We start from the raw sequence: 20,260 nt of genomic DNA on the forward strand, positions 1-20,260 counted from the left end.
AGTCGACCACAAACACGTAACATCTATACGTCAATTTATAGCTGAGGTTGCTGTAAAGGCCCTTTCATGCGTGTAAATATCACTTCATAGCACCTAAACCTTCATTATTCACCACAGCGACATGTACACTGTTTTGATAAACTGCCTGTATCAATTTCCCTTTTGTCGTTGAACAGTCATTCATTTCATTTTATAACACTTAACTTGTAACTTATAAGATTTTAAACTTTTTAACCTTCTCGTTTAAACTTTATAGGTTTTGTTTCCTGTAAATAGTTTCCAATCCCGTCTCAGTTAGAATTCCCATAAAACGTGACGTGTGCTATAAACCACCCTCGTAGACAATAAAAAGGATACTAGATATCCATTTCCTTTTGAAAAATGAATGTCCTATGTTATACATGTATATACAATGCCACCTTTGGCATGTCGATTTTCTATATTATCTAATTATAATTTTAAAAATATTATTGTTTACTTAAAAACAGTTTAGTATGTAAAATGACTAATTAATCGTAAGTGGGTTTGAGGGTAGTGACGGCACAGGCTGATTAATTGGAAGCGGGATGTGGGTAGGGCAGCACATGCTGATTAATTGGAAGTGGGGTGGGGGTAGGGGCAGCACATGCTGATTAATTGGAAGCGGGATGGGGGTAGGGGCAGCACATGCTGATTAATCGGAAGTTGGGTGGGGGTAGGGGCAGCACATGCTGATTAATTGGAAGTTTTGGGGGTAGGGGCAGCACATGCTGATTAATCGGAAGTTGGGGTGGGGTAGGGGCAGCACATGCTGATTAATTGGAAGTGGGATGGGGGTAGGGGCAGCACATGCTGATTAATCGGAAGTTGGGTGGGGGTAGGGGCAGCACATGCTGATTAATTGGAAGTGGGGTGGGGGTAGGGGCAGCACATGCTGATTAATTGGAAGTGGGGTGGGGGTAGGGCAGCACATGCTGATTAATTGGAAGTGGGGTGGGGGTAGGGGCAGCACTGGCTCTCCAAGACTAAACATTATACTGCCTCCCCGTTGAAAAGCGAATTAAGATATAACTTCCCCTCCTGGAATCACCCGATATAACAATATTTGTTTCTTAATTCAGGACCTATGATGTGTGTATTCTTGATCTAATTAACTTGTTGGGGGTTTTTCATGGGGTTTTTTTATAGAAAATGTCGACTGTCTGCCCGAAAAACTCTTATTTCGACAGTGCGGTTGATCGGTGTGCGCCGTGTAGTGATATTTGTTTCGAAGCCTTCATTCAAGATACAGTAGCGGCGTGCAAACGACAGTGCCCAGGTAGGATTACTGAAAGTTTTGTGATCAAAAATGGACTGTATCATAATGTGGACCATTTAATTGTGAATGATCATGCAACCAGCTGGTTTACGTCGAAGTCTTAGCGCTATAGATTGCACAAATTGAGTTTTGTAGAATCTTTCTATTTTTGTTGGCATTCTCGTTCCTACAAGCTGTGCACCCGTACGGCCTTAACGAGGCCACTCACGTGGACATATAGATAGGACTTTAAACTTTTAGAACTTCGTTCAAAAGAATTTCGAAATTACTTTCTTTCTCTTATTTATTTTTGGACTGTCCTTCTAAAATGCTCCAAATTATATAAATATTCGGCCGAGCAGTCAATTCTTTTTATTTTTGGCTTGTAACGTTTTATTATTATTATTTTTAATTCTATTAGCTTTTTATTTATTTATTTATTTATCAAAATTCTGCCCATTTTCAACTCTACCGTTTCGGAACAACAATAATTATTATTTATCCTACTATTGTTATTGTTATTATTGTTAATATTATTATTATTATTATTATTATTATTATTATTATAAAATATCTTGTGATCCATAAAATAGTATCACCTTATAAAGTTTAATTCCGGAATAGAATGCAAGACCAATTTATTATGCCCATATTGATGGTAAAGGTTTTTCTTTGATACATGGCTTACTTTTAAAATGATGCATGACATAAAATATAATGTAAACAAGCTATACCACGGAAATGCTACTGACAGTCTACTATACATATTAAAGCGATGGTGGATTGTATCACCATTTTCTTTAACAGTCTGCTTTTCCAGGATGAAATGCATAACCTTCCTTCTTAGAATTACTCCCCACAACAGTTCGAAAATGTCCTAAAGACGTTCTTGTATGTAGAAAATGTTCTATTGACGTTCTTCTATGTGAACCGTCGTGTCTACATAGCCGTACCATTGTAGGTTTTATCTGAGTGAGTTCCAGTTGGAATAGTCGAAATGTTGGAAAAAAAACCCAAAAATATCTCAGAATTAAAGATGTACATTTTATTCTAGTAAAACGTCAGTGGGCTGTAGTAGAAGAAAAAAAGTTGGTTTGTTTTGTTTAGAGACACCACTAGAGCAAATTGATGTATTACTCATCAGCTAGTGGGTGTAAAACATTTGGTTGTTCTGACATATGGACTTAAGTGACTCCACACCATACGATGGCCTCGTACGAGGATAGTCGTTTCCATAGTAACCGATGAAAACATAATGTTGTCTTGTCACCATCGGCTGTTCTCGTACAAAGTCCATTCATAATTGTTATAATACGTACAGTAGATAGTATTCTTTGGCTTATCATTTTTGTTCCACATTACGTTTTGTATTACGTACTGTTCTACAAGCTGTGTATTCATGTGAAAATTATATCAATAGACATACACTGATTTCGTGTAAATTATGAACACCATACATGTGCTGCATACATTTTCCGCTATTGAACTTCAAAATACTTTTAATAATTTATTTTTTCAGCCAGTGTTGCATAACTGGTGCAACAAGGGTGTACATATATACATGTTTCTTTCATTATCTGCGTTCGACGCCAGTTAACTGTAAATTAAAATGTGTTGAATGTGTCGTTAAATAAACATTTCTTACTTCCTTTGTTTTAATCATCTGATATGTATTTTAAATATTTACAGACTATGGGAAATCTAGTTCTGAGGGAAGTCATGCTGCCAGCTTTGATTGGTATATTATCGGTGGAATATTGAGTGTCTTCCTTTGCTTGGGTGTTCTAATAACGGTTTTTATCATGAGAAGGAGACAGCGCTTACTTAGATACCCCATCCAGGAGACGGGGGACACTCCCGCCCAGGTGACGGGGGACACTCACACCCATGAGACGGGGGACACTCCCACCAATGAGACGGAGGACACTCCCACCAATGAGACGGTTGTCGATGTCGAATTGATGGAAAAGAAAATAGAAGTGTTTTCAGAAATACATATACCAGTAAGATATTTGTGTTTATTTAAAGGACAATGAGACTATTATATAGTTTTTATCCAGAGTAAGATTATAATTTATTGTATTTAGTAATTGACCATAGAGTATGAAGTAGGTCACTCATAACGGGGTAAATATTTATTATATTTTCTCAGTTGAAAATAATCTGCATTGGTGTAATGTACACTACTATTGGATGGTTTGGCGCTTACAAACAAAAGACCTCATGATGATTTGGCAAACACACAGAATGACATCAAGTAGTTTAAAGAGTTTGCGTTTACGACTTTCTGTTTTCAGTGTTAAACTTGTAATAAAATGTTAGCTTAATGCAATTCATTATAGATGTTTATAAAAAATTATAATTTGTGAACGTGATTAAAGTACAAAGTTATAGCAATACTCAGAACAGCGTGTAAAATGGTTTACATCGAACTGTATAGACGTACGTGTAGGTTATATATATCCAAAATAAGGGATTTTAGAAGAAAAGAAAATGCTGGGGTAATAAATAGAATAACAAACTCGGTACCAGTTATTATCACATTTATGTCCCTCGGGAAATAATTTTCACTTGTCAATCGCTAAAGCTCTTGACAAATTAAAATTATTTCGCTCGGAACATAAATTTGATAACTGTTAACTCGTCTGTTATCCCCCCCCTCCTCTCTCTCTCTCTCTCTCTCTCTCTCTCTCTCTCTCTCTCTCTCTCTCTCTCTCTCTCTCTCTATATATATATATATATATATATATATGTGTGTGTGTGTGTGTGTGTGTGTGTCTGTATATCGCTCTCTCTCTCTCTCTATCTCTCTCTCTCTCTCTCTCTCTCTCTCTCTCTCTCTCTCTCTCTCTCTCTCTCTCTCTCTCTCTCTCTCTCTCTCTCTCTCTCTCTCTCTCTTTCTCTCTCTGTGTGTGTGTGTGGTGTGTGTGTGTGTGTGTGTGTGTTGTGTATGTATGTGTGTGTCACTTATTCATTACTTTAATTTATGTGTTTCAGCTCCTGAGTTCTAACGACAGTTTACAGCTCCTGAAATAAACTGACAGAACAGAACAGCACTTTATTTCACTCAAAGGCATCAGAGGAGTACATTATATAAATTATATATACATATACATACACGCATACGTTAAGTGACAAGTGTTTATAACAAACAAATAAGTAAGATTAAGCTATATAAGGGATTCGGTCAACAAAATATCAATGTCTTGGATAATAATGTTCAACTATTTTAAAGGTTATGTTTTAAATACTGAAAAAACATACGGGAATAATGTAAGTGCTTTTTCCTAACTTACATCCGTCTCTAGACTCAATATTCTATCCGCCTATAAAAAACAACAACATATATAGTTTTCTAAAGGCTTTAAAGTGCTCTCACCCTCAATACAAACATAAATTATCAGATAAATGGAGTCAAATGCTTACATTGTCACATCGAAATTTCATAGACCAGGAGTTTTAAAACAACTGTTTTACTGTACATTTCGAGAATGCTATATCATCCTAAACTTCGAAAATGTAACATTCTGGTGGTTAATTGTTTGTTAAACTTTGTACAATACGGCTAACTGTTGCTTTGTACAATACGGCTAACTGTTGCTTTCATGAATAAAACAACTGAGCGAGTTTGAAATGGTGGTTAATTGTTTGTTTATCTTTGTACAATACGGCTAACTGTTGCTTTCATGAACGAAACAACTGAGTGAGTTAGAATGGTGGTTAATTGTTTGTTTATCTTTGTACAATATGGCTAACTGTTGCTTTCATGAACGAAACAACTGAGCGAGTTAGAAATGTTGGTTAAATGTGTGTTTATCTTTGTACAATACGGCTAACTGTTGCTTTCATGAATGAAACAACTGAGCGAGTTAGAAATGGTGGTTAATTGTTTGTTTATCTTTGTACAATACGGCTAACTGTTGCTTTCATGAACGAAACAACTGAGCGAGTTAGAAATGTTGGTTAAATGTTTGTTTATCTTTGTACAATACGGCTAACTGTTGCTTTCATGAATGAAACAACTGAGCGAGTTAGAAATGGTGGTTAAATGTTTGTTTATCTTTGTACAATACGGCTAACTGTTTCTTTCATGAATGAAACAACTGAGCGAGTTACAAATGAACTGTGTGAAATAAATAACAATCGGCCTCCGTGGCGTAATGATTAAACTTCTGGCTTTGAAGATGTTTTGGTTCGCATCCCAGTACTAGGCAGTGGGTAGGTTCAAGGACAAGTTACTCCACCGTGTACCAAACATCAGTTGTTGTCTTGGAAAGATAACCCACACAGCTGAGTTGTAGGCCCATTATATTGAACCTCAAGTACCTATAAGCATGGAACTAAACAAAATGAAATGCAAGCTAGTGCTGTGGTAAAGCCGCCAGCCTTATAGCCATTGTGTGACACCCACAGCCGATATATGTTTGTGTTGTGGTGTCATTAAACATCTATTCATCTATTCATTTATTATAGCTTATTGCACTGAGGTGCTTTGTTGGCAGAGCGAGTTTTAGCAAGGCGGTGTTAGGTCTCATCTACTCCGGCTCCTGCGTGTGCTGTTCCTCATCGTGGTGCAGGAGTGGCAACATTCTCATGGGTTTCCTTGAGAGTGGCGAATACAGCACATATTCAGTATCGCATGGACATTTTAAAACGAGTTCTATAAGCACGTGTAATGTTTTTCGTTTTTCGTAGTTCGGTGCGACAATGGTTTGTTTGCCGAGACTCCAGACATCGCTTCCATGGTCTGACAATGGCTATAGTATAGTTGGATTCTTTTTTTTATTATTCTTTATTGTTTATTTTTTTTTTTTTTTTTTTATTATTATTATTATTATTTTATTTGTTGTTGTTGTTGTTGTGGTAAATGTGTTTGTTTGTGGGGTTGTTGTTGTTGTTGTTGTTGTGTGTGTGTGTGTGTGTGTGTGTGTGTGTGTGTGTGTGTGTGTGTTTTGTTCTTGTTTACTTGTATATCGTTGATATGCATCATTGTCTTTCATGGGTGCGACTATTCCACATCAGTTCGCGCCGGTTTATTGACAATAATTTCTATAAGAATAAAGTTAAAGTTTGTTTTGTTTACCGGCCATCCTAGAGCACATTGATTTATTAATAATCTGCTACTGGATTTCAAACATTTGGCAGTTCTGACATACTCTTGGAAAGGAAACTCTCTATATGTTTCCATTAGTGTCAAATAATATTTTATATGCACCATCCCACAGACAGGATAGCACATACCACGGACTTTGATATACCAGTCGTGGTGCACTGGCTAGAACGAGAAATATTAATTTGTACAAGACTGCCTAATTCGACGTCTATTTTCTCTGCTGAAACCTGGACAATCATTAAAGCACTGGAACACATTAAGGATTCTATCACATCCAAATATATTATTTTTACGGACTCCAAACTTTACAAAATATGACCATGAAACATTCTTTAATTGGGATGTTGATACGAAAATGTGTCTTTTTATCGGTTGCTAATAAAGGCATGGTATTTTGTTGGGTTCCCAGCCACACTGGCATAAGTCTTAGCGGTAATAAAAAGGCAGATGTTACCGCCAAGTCTGCTTTGGATTTGCGTCAGTCCAGGGTTGGTGTGCCATACACTGATCTTAAACATGATATTAACCAATATATATATTTTTCAACTTGTAAAGATGATTGGAAGGGTGCGGTTCTGGGAGAGTGGCAGTCCTCCTTTGAGCGGTGCAGGAAGAATGCAATAACCTTGTGTCGTGGTCACATCGGTCAAATTGCTTGACACATTCACTGGCTATGTATACTGACGGTTCACCACATTTTGGTGGAGTGTGATCATTTTGAACCGACGAGGAAAGATATATTTGGAAGACAAAATGTGATGAAATTATCATTTCGATCATGTTGACATTTATACTATTTTTACATTCTACATTTTTACTATACTTATATTCATATTTACCTGTAATATTCATATAATTAAAGGGACATTCCCGAGTTCGCTGCATTGTAAGATGTTTCCCGACTAATAAAATATTTCTATGATTAAACTTACATATTAAATATATTTTCTTGTTTAGAATATTAGTCTCTGTATATTCAATGTGTTTCTGGTCGTCTTAATATTTGTAACAAGCCCAAACTGGATTTTGTCTTCAAATAATTTCGTACGTACGAAACAAAATGGAAATAAAATGAAATTTAACCTAGTACAAATATTAGAACGATCAGAAAGACGTTTAATAACAAGCCACTAATATTTTATGCAGAAAAATATATTTAATATTTAATTACAATCGTTAAAAAGTCTCTGTTAGTCGATAACATCTTAAAAATTGCAGCAAACTCAGGAATGTCCCTTTAAAATTTCATCATATTAAATTAATTAATTCATTCATGCATTAATTAATTAAGTCATGCATTCATTCATTGGCGTGTTCAGGAGACCGAGCACTCGCGAACAATTTGACTGGTACTATTGTCTTATCTATCGCATAACGTTCAAATAATGTCCTGTGTGAAAAAACAGTTCAGCGAACGACCGCGATTGCTCGCTTTCCTGAACATGAACAGATACGTTTGTGTACTGGCGCGCATGCTATGTGTGTAGTCCTATGGTACAGATTGAGTTGGAACCATATATCGTGGTGAAGGTCAGCTCATATCATACAGACAGACAGACAGACAGACAGACACATTCTTTATTCACGTCTCACCCTGTGTACAGATTAAAATACAAACAAGAGTTCGACAGTAATAATACAATAATACAGCAATAAAAGTACACTTATAAAAGACTTCAAATCTATTAAAAGATTATTAGCAATATTTAAAAAGTACTGTATTTACAAGAGGTAAAACTAAAAACCATAATATATATATATATATATATATGTGTGTGTGTGTGTGTGTGTGTGTGTGTGTGTGTGTGTGTGTGTGTGTGTGTGTGTGTGTGCGTGCGTGTTTAAAACTATTTGGCGACGTAATAAAATAAGATGGCAACTTTTGACTGTATAACAATATCCGGGTGGCTTACAAGTAATGATTTTCTTTTTATCTAAAAGGTTATTAAAGCTTACTACATCAGCTACTGCCTTTTAAAAAAGATCTACTCTATTCTCTGTACAAGGAAAACACTCGACACGGGGTCATGGCGACATGCCCTCCCGTCTCTATGACAACTTTGAGACTGGCGAATACAGCACATAATTATTATTATCGTAGCTTTTATTTTTGTCGTTTTGAAGAGTTTGTTTTTTGGTATTTAATCTTAATATGCTTCATAGTGTCTGTCACAAATGTGACTCTTTCACTGATGTCCACACTAATTTTGTTATTAATTTTATAATTTGATTATCATATAACATATAACTTAGTTTGACACCCACGTGCAGTGTGTTTTCTTGTGCTGGGGTGTCGTTAAACATTCATTCGTCCATTCTATAAGAACTTCTTATGGAATCGGTCTTGTGTAGTGATACGATAACACCTGAGCTATCTCAGTATGTTAGGAGCCACGTTTACAAGGGTTGTGAAAACCCGGAAGAAATAATCGAAACTTAAAGCGACAGTCCCTAGTTTTTAAACACTAAGAGGTATTTTTCACTATTAAAGCCGTTTATGATAATTTAAATTAGAAGTACGTACATTTTATTATTTAGAATATTAATTTTAGTACACCTGAAATGGTTTTGGTCATCTAGGTTTTTGTAATACCACGAAACGCATTTTTCATAATTCTAAAGACGCACGTTCGTCTGATTAATCATAATCACAATGGTTATGGAGACAGGCTTTAGTTACTTGTAGACGGCATGTCCCCATTTAAACACTCTGGTATAACTTTACCCTGACGTGTTTTTTTACTGTATTAAATTTTATAAAATCATTCGTACATACTTATATACATATATGTGTGTGTGTGTGTAATGCTGTATGTGTGTGTGTGTTTGTGTGTAATGCAGATATTTCTATTTCCATTATAGTGTGCATGTTTGAGAATGCACAAGGCTGAGTTTTTGTTTGAGAATGCACAAAGCTGAGTTTTTGTCATTTAAAACGTACACATATGATGACATCGTTTATTTGAATTGATTTATTTAAAAAAAATACTTAATAAATTATACAGGAATATTTATATACAAAAGTCACCAGATTAAGAATTTAATAAAACATTTTTACAATGAATATTAGATTAACCCGGATTCATTAAATTGCATGTCTGCTTTGAAAAAGCAATCATTTCTTTGTGTGTTTCTGCTAAGACACGGATCTGTTGTCGTCTGTCCCGCCATACATGGAGTGACCAACGTCTCAAGTAGCCGTGTGCACCAGTCGGGATGTGGCCCATTAGAGCGCTTGCCTCGGGTTCAGTTGGTCGTGTGTTTGTTGACTGCCTGAGTTTTTCCCCGTTCCAGCCAGTGCCTATCACCTGGTACATCAAAGACCGTGGAGTGTACTGTCCTGTTTGGGGAAAGTACATATAAAAGATCCTTTGAAGTTTTTCGGTAGGAGTAACCTTTCGGCTTTCTGGTCTCACTCTAAACCAAATATCAAAATAGACGAAAAGTCGTAGTTTACAATGTGCTCCAGTGTCGTAAACAAACAGCCCTCCATCTCTCTCAGTTCAGACGTTTACCATAATTGTGCTGGCTTTCGTTCTTGTTAAAGCACCACACACCGAATTCACACCAGTGTTTGCTGTTCTGGTCCTGAAAGTGGAAAAGAAGAGAAAACACTTTTAAGATGTTGCAAACAAAAATGATATTAAATGAGGATTAATTTTTATTTCCTAAACAAAAGCTTCACTCATTCACTCACTCGCCTGATGCGCGATCGATCTAGGATCGATCCCCGTCGGTGAGCCCATTGGGCTATTTCTCATTCCAGTCAGTGCTACACAACTGGTGTAACAAAGGTCGTGGTGTGTACTATCCTGTAGGTGGGATGGTGCATATTAACCATATGTCTTACGCCATATAACCGTAAATAAAATGTATTGAGTGATCCGTTAAATACAACATTTCCTTCCTTCCTTCTTCAAAAAAAACAAAAACAAAAAAACAAAAAATAAATAATAATAATAAAAAACAACCAATTCTAGTTGCCCAGGTTTTAAGAATATTATTGCCCACTTGTTAAAAACAACAACAACAACAACCGATCTACGACATTCATCACAGCTGGTTAACGTTTGTTTTGTCTAACGACACCATTAGAGCACATTGAGTTTTAGTCGTTGGCTACTAGATGTCAATCACAGGTCGTGTCACATATTAAAATAATAACAACATTTGTTTTTACTTACCAGGCCCAGGGTATGGTGTCCGATCCTCCGCTTGAATTGGGTATTTCATTTCTTCTTTTTTCGTGCAAGACCTCCAGATTATAACAATCCCCACTAACGCTGCTCCCACAGCAACACATGCAATACACACAAAGGCAATCAGTCCGGCAGACATACGACCTGGAAAATTAGAAATAATCACAAGAGTTACAGGAATAGATATGATAACGGTAGTTTTTGGACCCGAAATGATTATGACTTTTATACGTACAGGTAATAACATAAAAAATAGGTGTTAAAAACTTCGAGACTTCATTCATCTTTAACACACTGACTTTTATAATTCAAATACTCTCATTTTCTTGGGGCTACACACACACACTGCTATCGAATCTACTTTTGGTTTTGCTTTAGTTAACATGGGAACAGGAGAATCTACTTTGTTTTTGCTTTAGTTAACATGGGAACAGGAGAATCTACTTTGTGTTTGCTTTAGTTAACATAGGAACAGGAGAATCTACTTTGGTTTTGCTTTAGTTAACATGGGAACAGGAGAATCTACTTTGTTTTTGCTTTAGTTAACATGGGAACAGGAGAATCTACTTTGTTTTTGCTTTAGTTAATATGGGAACAGGTTGCAGTTTTGTGTGACAATGCATGCCCCTCAGTGAACAATCTGAACAGTGTACGGGTTGAGAGGTAACAGGATGCAGATCTGTGTGACAATGCATGCCCCTCAGTGAACCATCTGAACAGTGTACGGGTTGGAGAGGTAACAGGATGCAGGTCTGTGTCAAAATGCACGCCCCTCAGTGAACAATCTGCACAGTGTACGGGTTGGAGAAGTAACAGGATGCAGGTCTGTGTCACAATGTACGTCCCTCAATGAACCATCTGAACAGTGTAAGGGTTGGAGAGGCGGAAGCTTGTCAGTCGCAACATATGAGTACATGTAGTCAAATCAAAATCGGGATGGACTCAAAACAAATTGCAATAGACTTTTTGCTTCAGAATTCATTTTAGCGATGTTCTTTGGACATAATACTAACATCTACGAAAGTCCTCCATAGGTAAATAAGCCTAATTTGTATAAATCCAATATGGCGGCTATCGTACATAATTTTGAAATGCTGTAGAATCTAGAGAAGCTGTTGAATTAATTCCTAGTTTGATCTGACACTTCTTTCATTTACATAGTTCCAACATGGCTGACAAAATACCTTTTAAATAGAAAATGTTGCGATTACATAATAGTTTTTTGAGATCTTGAAGTTGTTGACATATTATTTTGAGATGAGGAAGCTATTTCAAACAATAAATATAGTCCAAAGTTAATATCAGTCTCCACCCTACCCACACACACACAAAAACACACACAAAAAACACACAACAAAAACAAATATATAAAAAAAACCCCACGAAAAAACCCACGAAAAAACCCAACTAACAACAAACAAACAAACAACAGACAAACAAATAAAACAAAACAAACACACAAACAAATATACCTTCTGCCTTCATCAAGGGTGGATCATATTTCAGATGACGCTCGTCATGTTCACTTATTTCCGTTCTGTCATTTACTGGCTTTAAAAATCCTACAAGATAAACGTTAAAATACTGAAAGGTATAAAACCATAAACAACAATACATAAATATTTGAGAATTTTGTTTGAATAGTCTTCAGTACAGTACACTGTAGTATACCAGGAGCCCAGACCATATCGTGTGCTAACCTATCTGTGGAAAAGTGCATAGAAAAGCTTATTTAAACCATATTTATAAATTATTACCACACAATACTAATTGTAAACTATCATAGGCAATGCGTATACAAGCCCGTACGCAGGGAGGGGGGGGGGGGCGAGAGGTGTGTACGCACCCCCCCCCACCCCAATTACTAAAGGTCCACTTTTCTCTATTAAATTTAAATAACGTTACGTAATCGTTGTTGTTTTGAGGGGTTATTTTTATGTTGAGGTCCCATCACGAGCAATTCGCACCCACCCATTAAAAATCCTGCGTACGGGCTTGGTATACCAGACGTCTTCACAAATCGTGTAAAATACAGATGCGAGTATTGCACAACAGTAGGCAATATTCATATTAGGGCATGTTACACGGTTAGCCAATCAGAGCGCGGATCCTTCGTCGATATTTAGACGGCATTTCCGCGGTTTCTCTCCAGTAGCTCCGCCCCTTCTATATATGGATTCACAACATCAAATCCAGTTTGAGTCAGATATATCGGACTACGTTCTAAGACAAGGCTGTTACTAGCCCGAGTACTCTGACGGTAAGACAGGTAGATGGACATTTGGACGGTTATCACACTCTCTGTCCAAATGTCCGTCTAGCTCTCTTACCTTCAGAGTACTCGGGCTGGGCCGTTACTAGTCTAGAATAAGTGAGGTGACAGTACAAAAAGAATCAGACCACAGTAATCGTGTCTTCTGCCTGAAGACGAAAACAACATTTTTAAATTAAGAAGGGCACAGTTTCATATTGGCTGGCTCCGTGGGGGAGCTACTGCCCCCCCCCCCCCCAATTTTAAACTTGCTAAATAGAGGGAAGCAACTTGCCCTGCACATTGAGAAAAGTAGGCCCCCTATCGACTTAATGTGCGCCCTGCACTAAGCCGTTACTAGTCTAGAATAAGTAAAGTGACAGTACTAAAAGAATTAGGCCACAGTAATCGTGTCTTCTCCCTGAAGACGAAAACAACATTTTTAAATTAAGAAGGGCACGGTTTCATATTTTGTCTGGCTCCGTGGGGGGTGCAACTGTCCCCGCCCCCACCTTGCCCCATCGCTTGCTACGGCCCTGCAAGATACTAAAATTAAAAATAACAAATTTTCTTATCCTACCTGGGCATTTCTTCTTACACGTGTCAACAGTGCCCTGTATCTCAGCCATGTAGCAAATGGAATAGCACGAGTCACATTTGTCAATGACCGTGTCCCAGTACGTCCCGGGCGGGCACAGTCGCTGGCCATGTGACAGAACCACACACAACATAAACAACAACACGCCAGCTACAATCTCCGACGATCTTGAGACGCCCTTAACTATTCGTATACTTAATAACATGTTTACACTTGCAGGTAACAAAACTTAAATATATGACAACAAGACTTCGAAGTTAATTGGAGTTCTGTATTTGACGTCGTCTCCCCACTGTGGTTGAAATCGATGTGACCATCCCCAACATACTGTTACATATGACAACAATATTATTCTAGACTATTCTTAGACCTACTGCGATATGATTGGACAAAAAAAAAACGTCATGTGACTTCTACGGTAATACGTATCGACAATGAGACGGTGTTCATTCATAAACAGCCACCCACGCGACGCAGTTGAAACATTATGCCTAGTGCACGCAATGTTGTCAGATTGGTTTATTTTTACCCGCACACGGCAGACTTGGCGAAAAAATGTTTGCCGTGTGCGCTAAGCATTAGGGTCTCCATGAGTACTCGAGTACCCGTACAAGTGAGACAGTGTAGAGCATTAATTTCAGCAGAAACTAATCAGTAATATAAGTTACACAATAATCGTATGATCATGCGCTAATTTTTCTTTTTAATCTGGCCGTCCATCCGTCACAATACTGAACGTATCAACCGGTTCCTAAATGCATCATTTCGAATTCATGTTCAGCGCTGGAATTAAGATGCATATTTTTACTTTATTCTTTAGTCTCATTATTATCTAGTGTAAGGAAGGAAGGAAGGAAATGTTTTATTTAACGACGCACTCGCCACATTTTATTTACGGCTATATGGCGTCAGACATATGGTTAAGGACCACACAGATAATGATATAGAGAGAGGAAACCCGCCGTCGCCACTTCATGGGCTACTCTTTTCGATTAGCAGCAAGGGAAACCCTGGAAAGTGCTTAAATTTTATTTTCATCCTGGAAAGTGCTTAAAACTCCTGGAAAAATTAATTAACTCCCTGGAAAGTCCTGGAATTTTACTATTTTTATATATATTTTTTTTCATTTAATAATAATTATTTGGAAAATATATATATTTATAAATGATCGCGTTTGAATGCCGAATTGCCTCATTGTTAACGTGTACATTCAGAGCAAGCTGTTGTAGCACACGCCTGTAATGGGCACGAGCGCCGGCTTCGACCGGCTCTCCCATGTCCAGGACAGAAAAGGTGTGTGGAGGGGGGGGGGGGGTAGAAGAAGGGACCGCCTGCGCTAACTGGCGCAAGAGAGTGCCAGCTGCCCGGTCGAATCCGTTTGATGTCTGGTTCCAAACTATATCCTTCATGCAACAGTAATTATAAGAGGTCGACTGCCATTGGTCATCTGTTGAAATGTATACACAGTAAGAATGAATGAATGAATGAATGAATGAATGTTTAACAACACCCCAGCACGAAAAATACATCGGCTATTGGGTGTCAAACTATGGTAATGCAAATAAATAAAGTGATGATCAACATCAATATAAAAATTCAAGACTTAAACAAAAACAGTGTAAAGAACTGTGCAAAAACACAAATATCACAGAATTTTACGGATACTGCATTTTACTCAAAACTTCAGTTTTGTGCTGTATTGGCCATTCTCAAAGAGAATGTTACACCCCTGCACCACGGTGAGGTTACAGCACACGCAGGGGCACAGTAAGAAGGCGTGGACATAAATGAACACAACGTGATTGGTTGAATAAATGATGTAACTGCAAGCAGTCTTGTTTCTGACGTTTGTGAGTTCGAAACTACTGTCAAAGATAAATAATTTAGTTGGTAGCTGTAACCATCGCCTTCCAACAAAACAAATACTCCTAATGCTTATGTCTGCTATGCTTCTGTGCAGCGAGACTCATGCAAAAGTTGAGAACTTGTAGTTGATGATGATGATAACTAGTTTAACGTGCCCATATACCACTAGGGTTTCGAACACGCCCATCCCGAGTCCGACCTCCGATAAGATCGGTGGCCTGACTCAGGATGGGGGGGGGGGGGGGGGGGGGGGGCGGTGAAAATGGGCAGAATTTTGAAAATAGCAATTAGTAAAAAAGTTAATAGATTAAAGAAAAAGATAAAAAAGATTACAAGCCAAAAATAAAAAAGAATTGACTGCTCGGCCGAATATTTATATAATTTGGAGCATTTTAGAAGGACAGTCCAAAATTAAATAAGAGAAAGAAGAGAGAATCGGACTATTTAATAATATTACAAAAAAGAACTAATTTCGACATAAAATTTTGAACGCAGATCTAAACGTTTAAAGTCCGATCGATATGTCCAAGTTTGATATTGAACACACCTGAGACCACCTCTCTGTTTAGCTTAGTACTTGTGATTTCACCTGTCAAGTGTAATCAACATAAACCTGAGTGTTATAGTCTGTTCCAAATTACATATGTTTTGCAGTAAAATTGTAAATAAATCTCATATTTCTATCTATAACAGGTCATTTATTATTATTTTTTCTACCGGTTGTTTGAATACCATAACAGGTCATGATAATACTGAAACATTTTTATGGTTTTTATTCCAGGGATTTTCATAACTAATATATAAGATTGAAAAATCACCTGGGTATAATTTTTGATTAGTACTTTAGTTAGGCCTTTGCATCTATAGATAAATTTATCATCAGTCGTAGGCCTACGCGAAAAACTCTAAACATCTGGATCATGAACACGTTCATTTTCCACCTTGTCAAATTCATTATTATGCAAAATATGCCATAACAGCTGACTTGGGATAGGAATTGTTACATGTTTAAAGAATACTCTGAACTGGACGGTGTTTATATACGATGTGACTATATATACGAAGGCCGTGTATATAGCCTCCACTAACGAGGGCTGGCTATATTCACAGCAAAAATGTATATAGGCGGTAAATAAGTATTTGATTGATCCATATTACTGAACCATCTGGAACAGGAGGAATACATACTAAATACTGTACGAACAGTGCATTTTCTGAACAGGGGAGGGGGTGCGGGAATATATGAATTTAGCGGACCCTTTTGTGTACGTTTTCCATAGATATATGAATAGCGTCATATTGTCCCTACAGTACTAACAAAAAATTAATAATAATAAATAAATAAATGAATAATAATAATAATAATATATAAGATAACCGATGATTAACAAATACATGTGCTCCAGTGATGTCGTTAAACAAAACAAACTTTATTGATGCACATGGTTTAGACATCCCCACCCCCACTCCCCAACATCTGAACTTCTTCATTTTGATGCGCTAACAGGTTGTGATACAACTTCATTCATATCCGTCTGTCAACACCACGAAAACAGCTCTTGATATCGTCTACAAGCACAAAGAATCTGTGACAGAACACACAATGCATAATGCTGAGTCATTCATTTGTAAGATCTATAAATACTCCATGCAACAAGTGGCGCTAAAAAAACCAACCCCAAAACCCACACACATTCACCTTCACATTACATTCCTTCTAAATATTCACCGGCCTCGGTGGCGCAGTGGTTAAGCCATCGGACTACAGGCTGGTAGGTACAGGGTTCGCAGTCCGGTACCGGCTCTAACCCAGAGCGAGTTCTTAAGGGTTCAATGGGTAGGTGTAAGGCCACTATACCCTCTTCTCTCTCACTAACCACTAACAAACTAACAATTAACCCACTGTCCTGGACAGGCAGCCCAGATAGCTAATGTGTGTGCCCAGGGCAGCGTGCTTGAACCTTAATTGGATATAAGCACGAAAATAAGTTGAAATCAATCAATCAGTCGTCTTGCTTCATTAAAGGGACATTCCTGAGTTTGCTGCATTGTAAAATGTTTCCGACTAATAAAATATTTCTACGATTAAACTTACATATTAAATATATTTTCTTGTTTAGAATATCAATGTCTGTGTATTCAATGTGTTTCTGGTTGTCTTAATATTTGTAAGAAGCCCAAACTGGATTTTGTCTTCTACGAAAAAATATTTTTTAGGAAATAAAATAAAAATTAACCTAGTACAAATATTAGAACGATCAGAAACACGTTTAATATACAGCCACTAATATTCTAAACAAGAAAATATATTTAATATGTAAGTTTAATCGTAGAAATATTTTATTAGTTGATAACATCTTAAAACATTGCAGCAAACTCAGGAATGTCCCTTTAAACTTTGGCCATAAACTCTTTCTACGTTCTACGTGCGATACAGGTTTCAGGGGCTTGTAACTCGAAGCAGTCGTAAGGGTTTATTAAACGTACGGTGGTCGGAAAGCAATACTAAAAATGTAGAAGCGTAACACGTACTGTTCGTAACTTCAGTACTAACGTAGCACGCTCGTAAGTTTCCAGATTTACGTTAAAATTTAGTTGTAGTTCGGACCAGTCGTAGCATGAACGTAACAGTAGTGTGTATTTAGTTAGAAAGTTTAAGGTGTTGTGCTTAATTGATTGTTAACAAACGCTTAACCAGAAATGTAATGCTAGTTTGTAAACACAAGATCGGGAAAAAATAACTAAAATGAAAGTTGATTTCTACAACATTGCCCGTTTTCCCAATGTTATCGGATCTATCGATGGCACGTTGATTCCCATAAAGGCGCCAAATGTTGATGAACATCTGTTTGTTTCAAGGAAAGGATATCATGCTTTAAATATACAAATTGTGAATGATGCTAACCTAACCATAACAAATATCATTGCTAAATGGCCAGGGTCCACACACGATTCACATATTTGGAACATGTGTGCACTTAAAGATGATTTTGAACATGGTGTTTATGACGGGTGGCTTTTGGGTGACCGTGGTTATGCATGTACTCCCTGGATGATGACACCTATCCTCAACCCTCAGACAGCGAAGGAAAATAGATATAATACGAGTCTGCGAAAAACCCGAAACACGAGCGAAAGAACTATTGGTGTGTTGAAAATGAGATTCCGATGTCTTCACAAGTCAGGAGGGTGTTTAATGTTTTCACCAAAAAGATGTGTGAAGATTATTATGGCTACTGCTATTTTGCACAACATCTGCAATGAACATGGACTACCAATAGATGATCCGGAATTGGAAGAAGATGAAGATGATAACAATTATGCACTACTAGAAGTTCACAGACAACAGAACAACACAGGAAACGCCGTCAGAAATAATTTAATTGAAAGAAAATTTTAAACCAAAACATACATTTATAAAACATTGACAGTGCGTAAGAGTTCAAAACAAAAGTAAAGGTCTTGTTTTCAAAATAAAAAAGTCAACAATCAGTGAATACTGCAACATTATATGTTGTGGTATAATTGAAATTATTTAAAATAAACTTAAATAACAAAATGGAAACTGGTTTTGCAATTAAAGGTTCACATGCTGATTTCCTTCATGTGTGATTATTTATTTAATCGAATCACTTTCTCCGTGCTTGTTCATATCGGATACATTTCTCCAGGTAAATGTTACTTATTTTGGCATTTCGTAATAATTGGGATATTTAATTGACATTTTAAATTTCTCAAGTTGTAAACGCTGCTCTTCGACATACAGTGGTCTCTCTTCTACTGCCAGCCGATTCTCTTCCACTGCCAAACGTTTTCTCTCGATTTCAATTATTGTGTTATTTGATTCTTCGATATCATATGAAGTATTCCTTGATTTCTTGGTCTTTTGCTTGCTGGATATTGATAATTCCGGGTCCGTTTATGATATGGAAGGTGGATCGTTATTGGGCTCTACGGTGTTTATTTCCAAGTTGATTTTGGCTATGTGTTTGGATGTCTTGTGGTTGTTCGTCATTATTGCCTTCGCCACGATAATTTTTGTTTTCACTGTGGATTTTGTCGTTGTCATTTAAAGCAACGTATGAGTCCATGCCTTCGTTAATGCCTTCGATCGCTATTTCACCTATCACACCTACTGCCATTTCCTCTACTGCATTCAACGATTCAAAGTCTGCCTTTCCGCCACCAGTCTTACCCATCTCCTTTCTTCGTTTTGCTTCCTTACTTTTAGTTGAAGTTTTAATGTCTTGCCATCTTTTCTTTATTTCGGGAACTGTTCTCACAACCTCTGCATTAACACTGTTCACTGCTAATTCTATTTTCTGCCATATATTTTTTTTGCATTGTCATAGTATCGGAAAATTTCGAATTCAATATATCTTTGTATATTTGTATCTCTGAAACAAGAGCAACATTTTCCTCTGGGGAAAAGTTTGGTTTTCGTGTTTTATGTTTACGTGTGCTAGTTGATAAAGTTGATGTCATGACGCTAATCAAATCGCAGTCAAAAGTAAATGCAAATGTACTCTATTACACTGAAATCATGATTTTTATGATATGTATTAGTTGCACGTGCAAACGGTGCTGAAATGTATTAGGGAAATCGATAACGATTACAGGGGTATCCCCTTGTCGAAAATGCGTAAACCGTTCAAGTTACGGTCTCGTATGACTAGTTTTCCGTACGTCTTACGACATTGTTACGTGTTGTTTGAGATACACTACTAAAATATGTGGACGACAGTCGTGGTGCTGTCGAAGCATACACGTAGTACAACAATTTTTACGACTGCTTCGAGTTACAAGCCCCTGGTGAGATGAACGGTTTCGCTTGACTGATTTGTAGGATCAGTATTGGATAACATTGGTTGTACATATATATGGATGTCACTGCAAGTGCTACATTTTTTAAATAATTTATTTCTTTAAGACTTACATATCAATTCCTACAAACATG

At 37.1% G+C, this 20,260-nt stretch overlaps 2 protein-coding genes across 5 annotated transcripts in view; one reads left to right on the top strand and one right to left on the bottom strand.

The window, feature by feature from the left end:
• LOC121380247 overlaps positions 1 to 7,285 on the top strand; it is a 69,917-nt gene extending 62,632 nt beyond the window's left edge. For all 4 annotated transcript variants that reach the window (XM_041509080.1, XM_041509078.1, XM_041509081.1 and 1 more), the window contains exons 3-4: positions 2,966 to 3,279; positions 4,274 to 7,285. In XM_041509080.1, the coding sequence (XP_041365014.1) occupies positions 2,966 to 3,279; positions 4,274 to 4,312 (353 nt within the window). In that variant the 3' untranslated portion in view covers positions 4,313 to 7,285. The remainder of the gene's footprint in view (positions 1 to 2,965; positions 3,280 to 4,273) is intronic.
• Positions 7,286 to 7,953: 668 nt separating this feature from the next.
• On the bottom strand, positions 7,954 to 13,764 carry LOC121379374. Its single transcript, XM_041507958.1, has 4 exons — positions 13,420 to 13,764; positions 12,061 to 12,150; positions 10,574 to 10,732; positions 7,954 to 9,977 (listed from the first exon to the last, which is right to left on the bottom strand). The coding sequence occupies exons 1-4, from the start codon at positions 13,640 to 13,642 to the stop codon at positions 9,952 to 9,954; spliced, it is 498 nt and encodes a 165-aa protein (XP_041363892.1). The 5' UTR covers positions 13,643 to 13,764; the 3' UTR covers positions 7,954 to 9,951.
• Between the last annotated feature and the right edge of the window lie 6,496 nt (positions 13,765 to 20,260).

Source organism: Gigantopelta aegis, chromosome 8 (assembly GCF_016097555.1).
Source record: "Gigantopelta aegis isolate Gae_Host chromosome 8, Gae_host_genome, whole genome shotgun sequence".
NCBI lineage: Eukaryota > Metazoa > Mollusca > Gastropoda > Neomphalida > Peltospiridae > Gigantopelta > Gigantopelta aegis.